The sequence below is a fragment of the Lipophrys pholis genome, assembly GCF_963383615.2.
Source record: "Lipophrys pholis genome assembly, chromosome: 1".
Lineage (NCBI taxonomy): Eukaryota > Metazoa > Chordata > Actinopteri > Blenniiformes > Blenniidae > Lipophrys > Lipophrys pholis.
The window spans coordinates 37247475-37261686 of record NC_137635.1 but is presented as its reverse complement, the minus strand read 5'-3'; the positions used below and the strand labels follow the sequence as shown (position 1 = coordinate 37261686).

The following is a 14212-nucleotide window of genomic DNA, read 5'->3' as shown; positions in this document are numbered from 1 at the left end:
GCTGGTTCCTGTCGCTGGCCTTTGAATTAAAACTCTGAAAATGGGAATAAGTGGAGCACTTCTCCTCTGCGCTTGATTCATTTTCTATTAAAGATGAGAGATATGAGTCAGGTCAGCTTCCAGATGGCACTGGAACCAAACATGAATGTCTGCATCTTCAGCACAGTGTGTCACCAAGTAATAATGGTTTTTTTTGACATGCATCTTGAGATGGTAAAGACGTACTGATAGGGAGTTTGGAGGAATAGCTTTGAATAGAAAGCTGAGGCAGAGAGGGCTTTCTGAAGGCAAGAGAAAAGAACTATGTTATGTTAAGTAGGAGCATAACCTCGACTTGAAGACACTGAAAATATCTGCAAGAGATACTCCAGCTCAAAGCAACTGTAGCTGTAAATCTTTGAAATGCTTGTGGCAAAGTTATGCAGCTTTCAATATACATTGTGAACACCATGTAATCAAAGTACCCATGAGATTTTGGTCAATGTCCTTTGCAGAATGTTTGAGTGGCAGCAGGAAGAGGTGCTGGGTATCATATGACCAAAGGCAGCTTTCAGCTCAGGAACACATAGCAGATATGATGTTGAAAGGGAAACATGATATTATTCAGTTATGTTTTTGATGTGATAATGAATGACATGATTGTAATCAACTTGCAACCAAAAATCAGCTCTATCATGCTTGCAGAATCAACATGAATATCGGCTAATAGATGAGTTGTATTTAGCAGATAGTTTACCTGAAAGTAGCAATAAAACTCAATAACTGAAACAGAACTGATCCCTTCATTACCATTATTGCTTTTATATACCAGTCATTCATTTCATCTGTTATGCAACATATACTTTTAATCACCCATTTCAAGTACGTCTTGAAGATTTATAGGGTTGAATGAACTGCAATATTATGCCTCTGTCTTTATTCCTGTCTGATCTTCATCTTTATAACTTTCTCCCATTGACACAATATTTTATTCAATAACAGACAACATTGTGCAAGGAATATTGTTATTTCCAGCCTTGCCTATCATGATCCAGTGATGTGAGTTAACCCCGAAGGTTAGAAAAAGCTATGGTTATTCTATTTGGCCCAGAGATGCACTGTTTGGCATTGCATATATAAATATTCTGGGTGACATACTAGTGGACTGTTATGTGGCTGTGGCCAAGTGTGTATTTTGACTAGGCTATGTCCTATAACTCACACATAAAGTAACTTTCTGGGGCTGCCTTCTGTCAGCTTTGCAGTGTTGTTAAAATTAGAAAGATTCAGTCTCACAGTGGCGCTAAGAAACTAATTTATGCTTTTTCTTTTTCACTTCTAGTTGGTTTTCACTAACGCCTGTGTGTCTTCATAGGTCCTTCAAAGCCTCCAGCTTATCCAAAATGTTGCAGCATTTATAACACACATCCAAGTCACATAAGAGTCTTTTACTACATTATATCTGACAACCATGCAATGGAAACACATACAGCAGCTGTCAGAGTGAAGGCCGACTTGAAGTTCCTCTAGTTTCCAAAGTAAAATAAGGCTATTGGTCTGCTCTCTCCGGGAGCCATCTTGTCTGCCGGGAACTTTCTTAATACATTTAACAACTCTCATTTCCTCTCTGTCACACTTGCATTTATAAACCACTGCTAATGAGTGTCGTTAACACTGTGTCTTCTCCCTCCCACGAGTTTTTCCCTGATTCGCTTTACATCAGTGCAGCTGTTTTCGGCCAGTTCCCCTGTCTCTCTCCTTGACTTGATTGGTCAAAAAGGATGGCTGTGTCGATTTGAGTCTGCTTCTGTCTGGGACTTCTTCTCGTGGGAGTTTTTGTGCCCTCCGTGTTGCTAACATAGGGTTCACTCTGTGTGATGAAAATATGTGTCAAAACATTACTAGTTCTGAATTCACTTTGGATTATCTATATAGAATTGGACTGATTATGATTGAGTGGCCGCTGTAACAATGCAATGGCAGCAACCTGAAGGACTCAAATGTGCATTCTTTTTGTTTTTTAACACAACTATACTCCTTTATATAAACTCCTGGCGTAAACTTGATAAAGCTACCTGCTGCTCGACTCAGACTCAGAAGTGGTTTTCTGCTTGCAACCCATTGGGATCAGAATGCAGTAAATGAAAAGGACAGGCCAGAGAGCAGCAAACACACAAGCTGACATCAGTCAGCAAATTAATCCACACCCTTCAGACTTGATGTGGCAAAAGGAAGAACAGATCATGAACCTCCAGCTGCTACAACCAACCAGAATGTGCAGCAAAGGAGATGTGAGCGCACACTACAGGTCAGACAGAGAGAAAGCTGTGATGTCAACATATGAATTTGTATGGGGAATAGAGAAAGGAGAGAATCATTAAATCATTAAAGAAAGTCCTCCAGCCATCAGAACTTATAGCAGCCTAATTACAAAATGGTCCAGAGAGACTTGATTTAACTTTAAAGTTGGTCCGAAAAGAAAGTAAAGATTAGCAGGATTACTATTGCAACAATGCATCACCAGAAGGGTAAAACTAACCAATCTCACTATGGTCTAAACCCAGTTTACATTCCTTATCAGTGGGTGAACAATCCGATACTTGGTGAATTCTGCTTCTCAATGATAGCAAAATTTGACATCGAAGAATCAACTTTTTACTAACTTTTCTCGGACTTCCTGCTTAAAACCCCAAACGTCAGAACGATCATGAGGCCCCGCTTTCACAGTCTGTATTCATACTGAAAATCAAGATCAAGCGACAGGATGGACTAATTTCAGATTTTCTTATCAGACGATCTTTAATTTCATGAACAATTAAAAAAAAAAAAAGCAACAGCAACCGTAATTGTGAAAGCTCTTTCTATTGTCTTAGTCGTTATGCCTGTAGCACAATAAACCCAGATTGGTCTGCACAGAGACATAGCTTTACCTCCGAGAGCGGGAGACGTCTCTCGGGCTCCCTCTGGCGGCCAGCGGCAGAAAAGGGCTCTTCCACTGTCTAATCTGAATGAAATGCAGCGGGAGAGTGCCAAGTGTTTGATGAAGCCACGTGAATGAGGGGTGATATGTGCATGTGGCTTGATGTGGGCGCTGGATGGATGAGGAGAAGGGGCAATCTTTCCCTCCTCCATGAGCCTCAACCTCCCACCCAATCCTTACAAAGATCATTCTTCTCTCTGAAGGACGCGCCCCTCAATACACACTTTGCAGACACAGAGAGGGAGGAGGGGGGAGGGAGGGGAGGGAGGGAGAGAGCGAGATGCAGGTATTAACTGGAGGTGGGGAGAGGAGTGCCGTGGCTGCTGGGCGCTGGGACACCAAAAGGACACCGGGGGATGTGTTTTAGTGCCGATGGCTCTCTGTCTTTCTCTCCCTCTATGAAGTCGCCCCTGATTTCAGACGCAGGTGTAGCCTCTGCATCCACCTTCAGCGCACCACTACCAGTCCCAGTTTTCCACCTCTCCCTTCTGGCCAGCCGAGCGGGATTTTTTTTTTACGCGCCTGAGAGGGAAGAATGACATTATGGTAACAGAAACGTGGCGCGTCTCTTCTTTTGTGCGCCGTGCGTTGCCGCCACTGTGAACGTGAAGCCGGGTCCGCAGCCAGCACAGATGACTTGAATTGCACAGCACTTGTTCCACAGAAGAGAAGATTTATTGATCACCATGGCTGACCAGGTAAGGCGACGCATATTGTCCACTTCTCCCTCTCTTTCTCTCCACAACCCGCCCAGCGCGCCTCGCACAATAGATGGGGATCCAAACTCATGCATACACGCACCAAGTACACGCTCCACGAGATCTAATCATTGTTTTTGGTTTTTTTATTTATCTTTTTTTTTTTTTTAAGGTTTTAGAAATTGCATTGTGTCCATCCGCAAAATAAGAATCCCTTCTATCATCTTTACTGGTCGGGATGTGTTTTTTATTTATTCATTTCAACATGACATGGACTTTGAGTGCAGTGACCGCTGCTCAGCACTTTAAAGTAATCCCATGCTGCCTAATAATATTTCAATCTCTCCAGATTGGATTTGCTGTCACACTGCATCCTATTTTTTTTTTTTACCCCTGGTTCAGGACTGTAATGTTTTTGTCTTCGTGTGAATGATCAGATGGGGTTAGTTTTTAAAGGTGGCGCTGCCACCTCTTCCTCTGGACCACTCAATAGATTGGTCCATGCCCTAATCTCAGTAGTGTATAATCCGTGTATGATCCGTGCGTGACACACAGACAAAAGTAAACAGAGTCTAATCTAACCAGGCTGCAGCTGCTCAAGATGCAGCAGTGTGTAATTGGGCTGTAAAATGCAGGAGTGGGGGAAAAAACCCAAAAAGAAAACAAAAGAAAAACATTGCCTGTAGTATTAATTTTGTACCGTGCACAGTTGTTTGCCCCAGTTTCTTGACAGCCTGGCGAGAGAAAGAGATTAACCCTTGACACACTGGCTCAGCCTGTAGTCACGGTTTCCTGTCGGTGGAGGCCCCCTGAGTGCTTCAGATAATAAAGGCACGCTTAATTGATTAACTAGTTCAGTTAACCTAATTGAGATACCTGAGTGGTCCTGTGTGTGCGTGTGTGCGCGCGCGCGCGCGCGCGCGTGTGGGTGTGTCGTTTTGAACTCATGGAGCACAAAAACTATATCCCTGTGTAAGGGAATACATGGATTGTTTTTACAGTGAAGACACTTCAAGGTTCGGGTTAAGGCTGGGTATCCAGTAATTATGGATGAGTTTAGAGGGTTACGGTTCGGAAAGCAGTAATTATGGATGAGTTTAGAGTAAGCCTGCAGGGAATCCATGTGATTCAATGCAATGTCCCTGCAAGACATGAATGCAGCTATACAGTTATCAGGCACAACTCTAATGCCTTTTATAAACATTACAAATATTCCTCCATACAACACCCAACACCCAACCATACCACCTTTACAGGACCAACTTTATTTAATAGTAATAAGGAACTGATTCAGTTACATATCAATCATCCCATTCATCATCCCACAATGATTTATCGGATTTTGAGAGGGCTCTAGTCTATCCTACCTAACATTGGGCAATGAGCAGAGTACAGACCAGACATGCATCATGTACTCACACCTACACCCAATTTAAAGTCCCCAGTTACACTAGCATAATTCTCTCATGTTGTTGGATTATGGGAGGAAGCCTGAGTCCTTATATGCATCTTCTATTTAGCTGTATCCATAGTTTGGGATCTTTACCCCAGACAGGTTGCCTGAAATCTATTGGTAATTTAAGAGTCCTTAACTCGCCTCTTGTTTTTTGACTGGGGATGGAAATTCGAGTACCCACAGAAATCTCATGCAAGACCAGGGAGAACATGGACATTTATAGACCCAACCACAGACTGGGCCAACCCTCATGGACCTTATTTCACAACTAGATAATGTTCAAGTGTGTCTAACTTATCAGCCTCTCATCTAATTTACCAATTAGCAGACATGGGTGAAGTAAATTCGGTGCCCGTCACAGAAGTCCTCTCACCAGGTTGTACTCTCTATAAAGCTGTTAATGGTTAAATTATTGAGGTGACTCAATCACTTCTACTGATGCAGTTTAAATCACTTAATTTACCTCACATTATAGTGAGCTGTGACGTTATTGATGAGAGCTTTGGGGAGTTGTTTGGCAGCAGGTCAACTCCTAGTCAGTGCCCTCGAGGGTCATCGAACAGCTCTGATAATTGTTTTGTAGCCTAAAGGAAGGAGCCCAATGTAAGTCCCTTTTTCCAAGAAATGTTCTGCCTCAAATTGAAAGGCCTTTAGGGAGTTGTGCTGGTGGCAGGTGGCAGGGAAACACTTACAATGCTTTGGCTAAAGCTTTATTGTTCGCGCTGCATGTTACAGTGAGCACGACAGGTAACAATCACACCAAGATTAACACTACATAATCCCAGACAGCAGTGTTACTGATAACATTGTGCTATTTAGCCAATTTTAATCAGATTACAGCCAGTAGCCAATTTAAATGCTGTAACTTGTTGCACAGCAGCCTGAATGAGAGAAATTGTATAATTTTGTAATACCATATTTACATAGAGTTTTCAGAGTTTTGTGTTTTACAACTGAAGAATAAATTTGAATGTCACTGCTTTGATGAAAATGTGTAGTTCGCAAGAAGACAGCAGCACTAAAATTGAATAAAGTTTAAGAAAGTGTTTCCTGTAATGCAAACAAATGTTATTGTGATATTCTGCTTAAAATTTTAGTTCTCCTTCTGTGGAGTATAAAATATGGAGTCGTAAAATGTGCATGCATGTACAAGTATTGCTGATTTTCTGTTGCGTCTTGTTAAAGATCTTTTTACTAAATTCCCTTTGTTCGAAGACATGCTCCCGGTGACCTCATGCCCTGCATAATTGATATGCCTCACAGCTGTCACACATGATTCAAGTGTAGTGATCACGTGCTGCAGAAGTCTTATACTGGCTTTCTAATTTGAATCAGACGTTATTCAGGAGGGCGACACACATGATGGCCGAGGTTCTTCAGGACGGCAGTTAGAAAACATTAGTTTCAGTAGATCTTTACACAATTATTTATCATCTGTAAGATAAAAGCCTATAGAGACAAGAAGGACCAAGACCTCTGCTATAATGCACAATTTTCCAAACCACATTTTGTTATTCATTGACATAATACAACACTATAGAATACATTATACTTTACATTTTACATTCTATACTTCACACTGTGTGACACTCGAAGTTAATCTTACAAAACATCACAATGATCTGTTTTTTTTATTTTATTTTTTTTAATCTTATCAGACACCAGCTTGTGATGTCTTGTCATCTGTTGACTTTGCTATTCAGCTGAATGCAATTTGTGACACTTTCCCGTATGGTGCCGCTGAGTTAAATGACATTATATTCTGCCGTGTTCCTGTTATCGTGTCCGTCGCTTTTAATTAAGTGCCAATACTGTAGTTGCCACAGGCAGACACAGAGCCACAGATGCCCGGCAGTGCTGCTGGAGAACGAGATTAATTGCTGTATTAATATTGATGAGGGTCATCTACGGCTGACCTGCTGCGGCTGCAACGCACACGCCTGCACATATCTCTCTCGGGCAAAACCACTGTTGTGGAGAAAATGACTGGCAAGCTTTCATCACAGATTTTCCCCCTTTTAAATAACAAGGGATTGGGACTTTATGTTTCTGACCTAATTTCCCATGAATTTGTGCTTCAGTCACTGAGGACACTACAGTATAGAGTCACCTGACCATACTTGATGTCCTCATTACGCACAGCTGCAGCCTCTCCCCCTCTGTTGCTCCCTCGTGCTTCTTTATCCATAACTACTCCTCTTTTTGTTTTGGTCCTCAGCCCAGCCATTCTCCTTCTTTACAAACCTGTTGTTCTTTAGCACCCTTTTATCTTTTGTCATTTCTCAGCGGCTCCCTGTTGCCCTCACTCATTTCACCCCCACTCCACTGTCACCTTTTAGTTCTCCCCCCTTGACACCCTCAATGTTTTTGTCATTGGCTTTCTCCGACACTGCTACTTATCTGTTTCACCTCCATTGTTGATAGCTCCTTCCCCCTCGCACACGCAGTGAAAACACCCTTCCCCCCACTCTCCAACGACAACATTGACTAGAATAGACGGTGTCACAGGTAGATCTGCAGCCTCTTTGGAACTTTTCAACCGTTTGAAAGCCAGGAATGATCACCAGCCAACAATACCATATGCTCCCAAGCCCCAAGAGTATTTTTTCACATTTGCTCTTGATTTATTTGTTTATTTATTAACTTCTCTCTCAATTTCATTCTAGTACATGTTCCTCACTACGGCGCCCCCCCTACGGCGAGGGAGCACCCCCCTTCCTGTCAAACACCAGCTGCGAAGGGAAGAGGCTGTGTCTGAAGACTGTGATTGGATCCCGGGTTTGGAAGCGCCGACCACGTTGCCTATCAGTGATACAGCGGTGCCTCGAGATGACTCCTTCAGCCTATCAGCTGGTGCCCCATCGGCCACTACGCAGTCGGCCTACCATAGCCACAGCGGGGCACTTAAGATAGTGTTACTGGGGCAGAACGGCGTGGGCAAGTCATCGTTGGCCTTATCGCTGGCCGGGCAGTCGGACAGATCCCTCTCTATAGACTCTGAGACACAAGCATGTGGTAATGGCCTTAATGAAGACCTGATGTATTTTTGTGTGTCTGTGTTCGGGATCGACAAACTTGGAATACCAGGACACTGTTTGAATATTAATTTAAAAAAAGGTTTATTCAAAAAACTATTGTGAAGGGTAACTCCCTTGTCAGGCGAGAGACTGTATCTAGCAACTACCAACAATTCTACAATATTAATGACATGAACATATTACATGACTAAAGAAGTGAGCACATTCTCAGTCTGTGTAGTAGAATGATGCGTTCACTTAAAAATATTTTTAGGAATTAGTAATTTCACCATATAGGCACTTTAAAAATACAACCGGTGGCAGGTATATGTCGACTGTGAACATCTGTCTGATTTAGAGAAAGTTGTAACCCCCATAGTGAGACCTATGCAATTTTTCAATTTCATATTGATTATATTATATTTAAATTGTAATCAGTGGTGGTTTTTAAGAATGAATTTTAAAAGTCACAAAAGCAATTCAATTGTTTCAATAACTTTTAATAACGAAAAATGGTTGAAATTTTAAATGACCGCCCTATAAAGGGTTCAATTGTTAGAAGAGCTGTCTTTTCAGTTGTTTAAAATCTCCAGCTCACGACCAATGAATCTTTAACTGAATCGTTAGATAAGATTTTTGTCGATGATTTGCTACCTTGTCAAAGGTTTCCTAAATATTTGTTTAATATAGCAAAGATTGAGCTTGTAGAAAATACTAATGTCGCTAGAGCTGGTTTTAAAGCTTCACCAATAGCTGGGTAGACCATACAAAAAGTCACGGGACTGTAGACATATCCCCCCTTTCTCTCTCTTCATGTTAAGTTAACCAGCTGCCAGAGAAAAAAAAAAAAATCATGTGTGGGTTTGGATCTCCTGTGACCTGAAAGGTATATTTTGATTATAAGCTTTCTTGCCAGTGGCTAGATTTCCCCTCTGGGTATATTTTACATTAAACCTGCTAACAGTCTTGATTTCCTTTCCTTTCCCCCGTGGCCTATGTCAGTCAGGGGCTCTGTCACTCATGCAGCACACTGTAACACGGGGGGATAATCAGCTCTAGTCCATAACCCTTCAGCCACTCGATCGATAAGTCAGCGTCACTGAGAGGCGACTTCTCTCTCTCTCCTGCATAACGTCGACCTGCTCCTGACTCACACCATACAGTATTCATTAGTGCCTGTGTTACACACTTGGAGCCATGCATGATAAATAGGTGAAGAAAGCACTTTCCAAGGACCTTGTACATGTTTCTTCAAAACCGCTCCTATTATGCATGATGATTTAAGAAGTGTGCTGAAGTATTCAATTAGCGAGCCATCAAAGAGCAAAAAAAAAAAAAAAAGTAGAAGCAGCCCACTATCAAACACCTGTTTAATTAGTGTTTTGAACAGATGCTCCAGCATAGTATCTGAGAGTAGAATAACACCTTAACAACATCAACGTGTTGACAATGATTCAGTTCTTCAGATAGTATATGGGTGCATTATTTATACAGTATTTCCAACACTGTTTTCCTTTACCTTTGTTGCTTCGACATTTTCTAAATAGCGTGAAATTTCAATTAAATGATCATCCGACTGATCCCAAAAAGGGTAGACGTAGATCTAAAGCTTGACATCATATCTAGCCTGTATTTCATCACTCTCTGAAATCTACAAACAACGACATGTCAGAGAGGCCATGGGTGACCTACATGACACACATAGACATTGTTTTATCACATACACACTTAATTGTAGCGCTAAATACCTGCTAATGCAATACATTTACATCAGTTTCTCAAAGCAATTCCTCAAAATATGTACAACTTCAGGTAATGTTTCTCATATTTAGCCTACGTGAGATAAGAAAATAACATGCATGCATGTGTCACAGCAAAAATGTATATTTAAAAACATCAGATAGTATAACAAGCATACAATATCTCCTTTCTTATTCTTTCATTTGGAGTATGAAAATATCTAAAGTATATATTTCTAAATATGACATTCTTCACTGAAACTGAATTGTAATGCAAACGGTCAAAGACCTTTGAACCTACAGACAGTAACTAACCTTTGCAAATACTTTGGTCCATTGCTTACTGCGATTTTCCGTGATATATCCCACTTTGTGTATTTACTGAGAGCGTCGCACTGTGTGTGTTGTTTGTATTATTGCATGTGCAGAGGTGTGTGACACGGCTGTTTGTTTACAGGCGAGGGCTACGAGTGCACAGTGACGGTGGACGATGAGGACAGCAAAGTCATCATCTTTGACAACTGGAAACAGGTGTGTTTGAGACTTTCTCACTTCAGTTAGTTTCTCACATTAAATCTTGCACAGATTAGCTCGACTTTCTGTATTTTGTGAACCGGGTGATTTTCTTTTTCTCTCCATATCCTTCTTTCAGTTCCTCCAGTTCTGGTTGACTTTGCCTTTATTTAGGGAATAGAAAAGGCCATTTCTTCAATTTCTCTGATGGGCAAATTATTTGTGTGCACTCAAGTATAAAGGCTTGATGGTTTTGTGTATGCTGTAGATGTGTGTGCATGCGTGTGTACATGTGTGTGTGCGTGTGTGCATGTGTGCGTGCTATACATGGAGTCCTGTAGGAGCAGCTGTGCTCACTGTACTTGAGGTCTTTGAAGTTCTTTCCTTCAAAAAAAAAAAAAAAGCGGAAATCACTCCCTTGTTAACCTTTTCAATTCAAATCTACAGCGAATAAGAAATTTCTGGTCAGGGTGAAAATTGCTGCTGCTGCTACGCTTCATCAGTCTCTGGAACTGAAAAGGGTGAGCGAGTTAATGCAACCCTGTGGCGTTGGTTTTTGTGTTGCAGGAGAAAGTTGAGCTGCAGCAGGCAGCAGAGGGGAGCGAGAACAGCTTGTCAGAAAGCTCCCTGTGACACTGATGACATTATGCAAAATTAAAAAGCATGCAAGATATTAATGCCAATTAGTAATGATGTGATGGAACAACTGAGCACTCTAATTAGTGCGTATGGGGAGGATCGTCCTATTCTCAATGTCCAGCGGTCCTTCAGGGGCTTTGTCTTTAAGGTTAAATCCTTCACTTCAGCGATACTCAACTCAAAATAACTCAAGAGTCATTTCTTCACTTTTTACTCCAAGCTCTCTTTTCCCCTTCTCAAGCCCAATTGTGTTGCCTCTCCACCCTGCAGCTGTCACCATCTACAAATCTGCCCCATGTCCATTCATTTCTCGACTTCTATTTTTTGTGCTGGCTTGCCTCATTCCCACGGCTAAATCTCGAATAGAGTTAATTACATTTGTTATTCTGTGCGTGTTAATACAAGGCAGGGCATTAAGGCTGAAGCAACAGACGCAGGCCAGCGGGAAGCTTGGACCAACTCCAGGGCCATCGGTGATGGGCGGGAGAGAGGCTGAGAGGATTGGACAGTGTCCCATTCAGCAATCCGTGCTCTTGTTTTGTTTTTGCAAATTGTGATGCCCGTAGATAAGATACAGTTTATGAACTGAAAATTTGTGGGAATCACATTTAATCAGGTGTGTAGACAGATGTTGTACAGCTGCTTAACTCCTGCCCTGGCCTTGAACTGGCACAGCAATAACTGTACAGCGCTGGCGGTCCCAAGAGGCAAGGCTTCTGGCCTTGTAGCAAGCTGCAAGCGTTCTCCACGGGGCGACCCAACCTACACCCGCGTTACCATGGCAACGTGCACTCACACATCCAGGGCTGAATTAATCACTTACTCGTGCATAAGAGCATGCTAGAACTGTCAGCGTCCAACAATGTTGGCTGTGGGGCTCCCTAGAACTCACTGGCCATCCTCGTCCCACTGCAATACAAACTGCCAGAAAAGAAGAAAAACTGTTAAATCACACTCGGCGATTGTTCCTTAACTGCTTCTCGGTTTGACTCACAGCTGATTGACACATGAAGGTCCTGCTGGTGCAATAAATTTGTCCAACTGGAAAGCATGGGAGCGGTGTAGAGCCCATTGTAAAATGCAGAAACCCGCAAATATACATACAGGTTGCTGTCACGCTTGCACATGCTGCACTGACGTGGTCAGAACGTGTAAAATACACAAACGCACACAGGGCTGTGAGTCTACTCAGCCAGACGCTGGGACGTTGAGAGTGTTGTTGACGTCATGGGGGTAGGATGGTTTAAATAAGTCATCTGTGTGCCTGAAATAGAATCACTGGCAAACTAGGCTTTGACCTAGCTGGCCCATGCTGTGTCCCCTGCCTTCAGACTGACATTGGTTGTGGCTGATGTATGTCTTAAACAGTCAGTTGTGTTTCGGAGGCCCACAGTTGGGACCAAGTGGAACAATTCATCTATTTTCTCCTGTTTGTGTGTCTAAGTGTTTGTGCATGTCTGACTTTCTGTCAACCTGAAGCCAGTCTTGGAGTATCCATTATTATTTGATGGCTTGCAATTAAAATATTTATTATAGACAACCAAAATGTGCAGCCTCAGGCTTGGGGGAAATGTAGGCCAGTCGTATAAATGTGTTTATCAGCTTGAAAACAAATGGTTTATACTAAAGCAAATCATGAAAATAAGAAAAACCGGTCAGTATGTGATTTACAGCAAGATAATTCTTACTTGACTCTGCTTGATTAGGAAGGGAAAAGTAAAAAAGCCCTGTAGCAGAAATAGGTTTTGAGCACTGAATCAAAAAAATGTCCTGGGACTCCCTGGACATTTTTCTCTTTCCTGTTCTGCTGATGTGTGGTCTTATGAGAGTCGTTCTGCACTACTTACAGTTTCTCATTTCTCCCCCGAATTCACATAAGCTATTATACCAAAACACTTTTGTTTGTTTTCATCTCCACTGGGAGTCACTACTACTACTTGCATTAACAAAAAAACAACAGAAAAAAATTGGAGAAAAGCTGGTTTTAGTCTTCTACAACCGTGTGAAATGTTTGACACTGAGAATCTAAACTCTCCAAGTCTTAATTCACAAGTTAGACACAAACCTAATTAGGAGTGTGATGCTTGGTATCCTTGAAATGGCTGTTAACTGTGCTACTCCATGAAGTTATTCTAGCGGTTTGTAAAGAAGTCTCTGGAGTTGTGAGCTTAAAAAAAAAAAAAAAAAAAACCCAGTTCAAACAGAATTTTAACAAAATCCCCTCTTAGTTGTCAGGGCCCTTGATGTGGGGAAGTTGGGTCCTCACCTCAATTGGTGTGGGAAAATATGATCAAAGACACAAGAAAAATACGGACATGGCATTGAATGGTGAAACCTTTTCAAGACAAAAATAAAACCCAGTATAGACAACAAAGCTCATGTGTTTAGTTACGTGAACTATATGATTTACAAAAAACCCCAGTACGATTTCATTTATATTCACTTATAAAAATAATTATTGAATCTTTTCTTTATTAAAATGATCAAATAGGTGCAGTGAATACATGCACACTGCTCTAGACTAGTCTTAAATGTCTTTTTGAGAGATAAAGATTAAAAAAAATAGATTCAATAATATAATGCCAAGGTTTGCAAAATGTTTTCATTATCTGTACTTCATTGTGTCCTGAGAGAAAATCCTCTTTCGTCCGACCTCCACATGCAGGTCAGGGGTCACCAAAGAGCAGCGTCCCTGAAATGGGTAGGGAATCTGGGATTTACTAATGGACTGTTCAGCATGGCGGGGGATCCACATGCATACATGTTGAACATTGAATCTGGGTCATTTGGGGACACTCGGGTCCGCCTCATACCTTTATGGATGTAAAGTAGGTGGTAGACATGCTGTGCAATGTTCAGCCGTCTATATTGTGTATTGCGTGTGTGCCGTGATGTCAGGAGCATTCAACAGTCATGTGGTCACGGGTGCTTGGCTTACGCAGTGCTTATGTTTTTGTGCACAGATGTGTGTTTAGCTTAGCTCGTGAGGGCAGATGGCCTCAGTAATATATTTCCTGAGGGAAGTGTTGTCTCTGTGCAGCAGAAAGTAAATGAGAGGGGAAAAAAAAAAGTTACCCCACTAACTAACCATTCTGTCTGCACTAAGCTTTGTCATCCTATTATCAGATTTTGACTTAGCACCGAAGCAAGGTCTGTCATCTGTCTCTTCATCTTTTCCTTTGCTACTCTGT

The 14212-nt window shown here is 41.8% G+C and overlaps 1 protein-coding gene across 1 annotated transcript in view; it reads left to right on the top strand.

The window, feature by feature from the left end:
• Positions 1 to 3063: 3063 nt before the first annotated feature.
• Positions 3064 to 14212, top strand: part of rem2 (RAS (RAD and GEM)-like GTP binding 2) — a 30372-nt gene continuing 19223 nt past the window's right edge. The window contains exons 1-3 of the mRNA XM_080471784.1: positions 3064 to 3657; positions 7780 to 8128; positions 10327 to 10400. Coding sequence (XP_080327910.1) covers positions 3646 to 3657; positions 7780 to 8128; positions 10327 to 10400 — 435 coding nt within the window. The 5' untranslated portion in view covers positions 3064 to 3645. The remainder of the gene's footprint in view (positions 3658 to 7779; positions 8129 to 10326; positions 10401 to 14212) is intronic.